The sequence below is a fragment of the Monopterus albus genome, unplaced genomic scaffold (genome assembly GCF_001952655.1).
Source record: "Monopterus albus unplaced genomic scaffold, M_albus_1.0 scaffold170.1, whole genome shotgun sequence".
NCBI classification, from domain to species: domain Eukaryota; kingdom Metazoa; phylum Chordata; class Actinopteri; order Synbranchiformes; family Synbranchidae; genus Monopterus; species Monopterus albus.
In genome coordinates this window covers 365,812-372,179 of record NW_018128050.1, presented here as the reverse complement: position 1 = coordinate 372,179, position 6,368 = coordinate 365,812, and the positions used below count along the sequence as shown (strand labels likewise).

At 45.8% G+C, this 6,368-nt stretch overlaps 1 protein-coding gene across 1 annotated transcript in view; it reads left to right on the top strand.

Moving 5' to 3' along the window:
- The window catches only part of ambra1b (autophagy/beclin-1 regulator 1b), a 19,966-nt gene extending 14,020 nt beyond the window's left edge, over nucleotides 1-5,946 (top strand). The window contains 6 exon segments of the mRNA XM_020615740.1: nucleotides 201-355; nucleotides 1,060-1,199; nucleotides 2,013-2,117; nucleotides 2,958-3,145; nucleotides 4,032-4,166; nucleotides 4,962-5,946. Of these exon segments, the coding sequence (XP_020471396.1) occupies nucleotides 201-355; nucleotides 1,060-1,199; nucleotides 2,013-2,117; nucleotides 2,958-3,145; nucleotides 4,032-4,166; nucleotides 4,962-5,491 (1,253 nt within the window). The 3' untranslated portion in view covers nucleotides 5,492-5,946.
- Nucleotides 5,947-6,368: the final 422 nt, after the last annotated feature.

Genomic DNA, 6,368 nt, shown 5'->3' with positions numbered 1-6,368 from the left:
CTTAATCTGACCCGTCACCCAGGACCTGTTTGCCTTGGAAGACTCTACCAGGGACATATAGCCCCCGACAACATAGCTCCTAGTATCACTCGGGTGCTCAAACCCCTCCACCACAATAAGGTGGCGGTTCAAGGAGGAGGAATGCTAACATCAACATCATTATTTGTTGTCATGAAAAGTCATTATTTTGCCTTCACCAGGTCCAAACGCCATCTCTGTCAGTTTGTCTCCGATGGGCTGCTACGTGATGGTGGGCCTGGCCTCTCGCAGGATCCTGCTGCACCCCACTACCGACCACATGGTGGCGCAAGTCTTCCGCCTGCAGCAGCCACATGGGGGAGAGACCTCCATCAGGGTCAGACAGTACACACACACACACACACACACACACACAGAGCAGCCAGCACTCTTACTCCACTGTCACTACTGCTAGTTCTACTCCTTGCACCAAAAGTAAAGCTGTTTTACATGCAGCAGAGTCAAGCCACATTTTAATCCTTTATTCCCTTGTGTTTTTTATTTTCTTGTAGTTTTTCCTGCAATGTTTTAATTACACAAGAATTAAAGTATAATGGATTCTTCAAAAGTAGCTGTTGACCAGTGGGTAACTGGGCTATAGATTCTTCATGAGAGTTTGCAGATGTGTTGTTATTATTCAGTCACTGTTTGTCCTTGAAGGCTGGTGAGTCAAACAGCCGTGGAAGATTAAGAGCACAGATAACACAAACTAGAGATGCAGCATTGTGGAATTTTGGTGTTTGTGAAGAGGATTTGGTAGTTTGTCTTTATAGATTGACAGATTAATTTTTCTAATACAACACCCCACCCTCACGGTCTCTAGAATAAAGAATGTATTAATTTGTTCCAAGCTTAAATAGGCCTGGCTGTTTTTGTTTTTTTTTTATATAAATATTCACACTAATTATTGCCTACCCCAAGTTTTATATTCCTCAGTTTGAAAATGTCTTACTTTTCTGTTAGGAGAGAAACCACAGCTGGTGTCAGTGTAAATGCAGCTGCCGCCGTTCTGTGTGTTGTGAACCTGTGGGTGTTTTTCAGATGGTGTTCAACGTGGTTTACCCCATGGCTCCAGATCACAGGCGTAATGTCAGCATAAACTCTGCTCGCTGGCTGCCAGATCCAGGGATGGGCCTGGCTTATGGGACCAACAAGGGAGACCTGGTCATCTGCCGGCCTGTGTGAGTCTTCACCCCTGTCAAAATGGAAACTGGGACTCAGTCAGTTTTTATTGCTATTTATAGACCCTTGATAGATTTGAAAATGTTTTCAGTGGGTTCTGGGCCTTGGTTTATCAAAAATATCAAAATCATTCATGAAGTTCTGGATATGAGGTTTCAGCAAAGATGAGGATGAGTCCTGGGAGAGAGGGTGAGGTAGTGTAGCATTAGATCAGGACAGTAGAGAGCGGTGCAGAAAATGGTCATATTATTTTTACATTATTTTTATTATTTGCATTAAATAAACTTCTGTGTAATTGTCAGCTAAGTTTGTTAGCACGTTTCCTGGTTAAAGAAAAAAACTGGACCAAGGATTTATTTCCCTTGGCAAATTCAGAACAACTAAAGTGTGACATCTATATTTACAGTAGGTTTTAGGTCATTAAAAACCTGCAGCACTTACGTAATCATGAAAATTAAAACCAGGAGCAGTGACATGTCCTGCAAGTTTCTAGCAGTGGTTCCCTGTTTGTCTCTGTGTAGCCTCGTTGTCAGGAACCTGACCTGATCACCACTGTGGCTTTGTGCTTTCCTGAAGCGGCCTACAAACTACCTCAGAGATGAAGCTACTGTAGCTTCCCCTCCACAATGAGAACTTAACTGATGTGATTATCCTAATGTGCAGCCTCAACAGGAAGAGCAGTAATTGGAGAAGCTCAGTTATTGCGTTTAATGAGGTTGCGGTCTCTGTGATTCCATGAAGAAGTCCCTCCTCTGCTTTTAAGACCTTCTGAGTGGAGCAGAATTAACAAGTGTGTATGTGTGTGTGCTTAGATTTTATCGCAGCGATGGTGAGAGCCCTGGAGAGTCGAGCAGCGAACCTTTGTTCTCCGTCAACAACAGTGGAACAAGCAGGACCCGGGCTTCTGACAGACCGGGGTGAGAGCCTTCACCTCCATAAACCCTCTGCCCTGGTGTCGCACACGAGACTGAAAACTGAAACACCAGTCGTCTTGTTTTGTGAATTTTAGGTCCTATGACTTCACAGAGCCCTGCTGCTCTTCCTTTAGGGGAAATTGAAGTAGTTTTCACTGTTGAAAATTTGACGCAGGTCTGACTTTTTCAGTTCTTCAAAGCGGAATTAAAATTTATCAGCAGTAATTTTGAGGGCGAGTGTCTGCATGTGAGCTCATTTTAATGAGGGCTGCAAATCTGTAATCTGTTGGTTATTTTCTCAATTGTTTGCTCTGTAAAATGTCAGAAAATGCCACAGTTTGCTAGAACATGAGTTGTCATCAAATCATTGTCTTGTTTTGTGTGCGCAGCAGCCAAAAATATTAAATCTCAGTGTGGGATCACGTGAAAGACCTGGAGCCTGAATTAAACAATCACATAAGTTTTTTTTTTTACAATAAAGACTTAAATACCTCCTTATGATAAAATGCAAACCAAAATAAAATGGCTACCTTTAAAAAAGAACCAGTTGTAAAGCAAGAGTGTATAACAAAATATCTGATTTTTGTTTTGAGTACTGACATTTACAAAATGCTGTTTCATTTATCTCAGTCATCATCTGAAGAGAAACATCCTGAAGACTTTTATGAACTAAAACATCAGATTGAGTCCGTGGCAGTGGATCATCTGGACTTTTAACATGATGGAAGCAGTACTATAGCAAATGTGCATTAACATGTGGAGTGACTTCATGTATGTACTAGACAAGGACCAGGGCTCCTCTTGTTGTCTGCTGTACTAACCCACAAGTTGTTGTGTTTGCAGACCAAATCGCTCTGGCTGGAGACTGGACAGAGATATGGGATTGATGAGCGCTATTGGTCTGCAGCCTCGACACCCTGCCCCTTCCGTGACATCACAAGGAACCCAGACACCAGTCATCCAGCTGCAGAACGCCGAGACACAAACGGAGAGGGACCTATCGGAGCCCAGTGTCTCCCAGCCACCACCCAGTACTGAATCCTCTTATTACTCAGTACTGACATTATCAGATAAGATGCTGTGTGGATGTTATTGTGTGCTCTGCTGTTTCTCTGTTTGATCGTCACAAGCTGTCAGGTAGTCACACAAAGGGCTGCGGTCATTAAAACCATGACATAATCCTGGAAAACCTCTCCAGGATTATGTCATGGTTTTAAAAAGAGTTTTACCCAGTGGTTCCCAGCCTCTGGGCTGAGGGTGGGTACAGGGCCTGGGAACATTTACCACCAGGCTTATAAAAGAAAGAGAAAGCAGAAAAATGATGATGTAACTTAGAGGCTGTCTTTGCTTAGTGAAGCCTGAACCTGGTGCATCGCTCTTCATTACTCCCTGTTACACCCACAGCAGCAGATTACCGAGTCCGAACTGAAGCTGGTCACCACCCACTGAGTTACTCAGATCTGTTACTGTTACAACTAAATGCAAGGAAAAAGAAAACACTGAGAGGGTCTTTTCAGAGGAGGCAGGAGAGTTAATTCAGTTTTATTTGTATAGCACCAAATCACAACACATACACGGGGAGTGACATGGAGCATGTGGCTCACCTTCAACAGTGTTGTCAAAACAAAAAAAAAAGAAGTTGGGAGGTTTAAACCTGGACTAACAACACTGGTGTAAAACTTAGAATTTGGTTTTGTAGTGTTTATTACCCAAGAAGAACGATCAGAGAAAGTACTCGTTAGTGGCAGCTTTGTGTCCTTCAGTGTCTTCAGTCTTGTCTGTAAATGTCCTGTTGTTTCTTGCCAACTGTTGTACAGTCTGGATACTAGTCAGTCAGGTTGTAATCCAACACAGTGTGAACAGTATCCCATGATCATGAAACCGTGGCTTTAGTTGTGATCTGCCTTCTCTCCCCAGATGTCCCTCCTGAGACTCCATCCACCAGCCAAGCAGCTCAGGGGCCACAGAAGACGCGTCCGAGCAACAGAGCCCAGGACGGCGCCCACGGCGTCCAGGGTGAAGCTTCAGCCGACACCAACACATCCACAGCTGGTACTGCTGCGCTGAACCTCACTTACTTACTTTCTCTTACTTTGCAACTTTTGCTTAATTTGCTCCCCAAGTCTTTGTGACATTTACACTTTATTAAATCACTTTAGTCTTGTACATAAAAAGTTTTTCTTTAGCCTCGTGTGTTTTATGACAGTGTCTTCATTTTGTTAGTGGCTTATTCTTCTGTGAGTGGAGTTGAGACTGTGAGCTGTGGGCCTGTATTGGCTCTTATCCCAGACCCCTGTGTTGGTCTGAGATGAATGCCACCTTCTGCTGCCTCCTCAGGGGCCATCTCTTTGCACAGCTCTTCCTGGCTTCAACCTAATTAAGGCTCAGTTGCAGATCAACATTTACATTCCTTAGATAGGCATTGTTTGTTTCAGTGCAGCTCTGCTGTAGTCTCCAGCTTCTCTAACACAACCTGAAATCCAGCATAATGAAGTTTGAGGACATAATCTTCTGTTTGGTATCACTTTAATATGACAGGTCACTGGTTTAAAACTGGCTTCATCAGATACAGGTACTATGGACTGGTGGTGTTTATTTAGATGCCCTTTAGCAACAGCACAGCAGCTGCTGTTGAACTCTGAGATCAGATGTGATGTAATAAAAACCCTGCTGAGTGTAAAGCATTAGTCAACCCAGTTTCATACTTTGTCATGATGTTACAGATGCAGTTCCCAGGATTAGTGTCATGTAGACAGTTCAGGTCACTACACTGAAGTTTTTCCAAATGCCGATCTGCGGTGTCTGTTTAATCTTGATGCAGCTCTGCTGTTGCTCTTGTCGCTCCAGCAGAGTCTCCAGAGTTCAGTTCAGGTGAAGATGCTCTGGCCCGAATCCGTCGGCTGATCGCTGAGGGCGGTATGACGGCAGTGGTCCAGCGGGAGCAGAGTACCACCATGGCCTCCATGGGCGGCTTTGGAAACAACATCATCGTCAGCCATCGCATCCACCGTGGCTCCCAGACGGGCGCCGGGGCCTCCAGGCCTGCGGCTGACCCCACCACGATGGCCTCCTCTTCAGGTCCCCTCCTGGTCACCCAGACTCAGCTGTACTCCCCTCCCCAGGGTTCTGAACAGCTGGCCCCCGTGTGGGGCCCCCAGGTGCTGCCAGGCCCCCAGCCCTCCAACCTCTCTCTGGCAGTGGACATGGATGTGTTTGACGGGGGAAGAACAGACGAGGATTCCCTGCCGGGCCCCTCCTCTTCCTCCCTGCTGCTGTCTTCCCCCTCTTCCTCCACCTCCTCCTCCTCCTCTCACAGCCCCCTCCATGGTGGTGGAGGGGACCCCAGCAGTTACTCCAGTGACCCATACAGCAGGTAGTTTTCCTATTGGCCAAGAGAAGCAGTGTTGGCCACTCGCACTCATGAAGGCCGTTCCTTAAAGCCTTACAAAGAATTGGGTGCTGCTTCGACTCTGCACAGGGTCTCCCACCTGGAAAAGAGGGGACACAAAGACCCCACCTCACCCCCAAACCTCGAGTGGCATTGGGTGCACTTGAACAACTGGACTGAAGCTGAACCGGTCATTCCTCATCAGAAAGGGCTTCTACTTGAACGGAGGCCAGTTAGCTCTGAGCTCCTCGCCGCCCGTTTCTCTCCAAGTATCAGCGTGGTGGAAGACAAAGTTCCTCTTTATCAACGTGCCATGTCTGAGGGGAGTGGGGGTGCGTGGTATTGCTTTCTTGCACGCATTTACTCCAACATGCTGCATTCGGTGCCATGTGATATTACCATTTGATGTGAATTAGTGTGTGATTGAAGTGTTTAACAGGTGAATTCAGCGCTACGTGTTTTTGTACCGTGTGTAATTATGATGTTTATAAAAGCCGTGCTGGAGGCTGGACTCTGCACAGCACGGCCTGCAGTGAACAGACGATGGTACTATGTCCCACCGTGTGGAGATTCAATCACCGATGACTGAATGGACAGCTGAGTTTGAATGAACCGAATCTACTGCATGACTTTATAATAATGGTGCAGTTCATAAAACAAATAGGTAGATTTTTTTTTTCCAGAGAGCTGAAGAGGAGAAGCATCATCTCCTGTTCAGGATTCATCATGACCCCCTCCATACACTTCATCCCCCTAAAAACCCTAACCCAGTTGCACTATGGTGTGTTTGGTGCTAAGTGAGGTCTGGTGGTGCGTGTGCGTGTGTGTGTCTTTGGAGCTGGCAGTAAATATTTAGGACAGGGTGT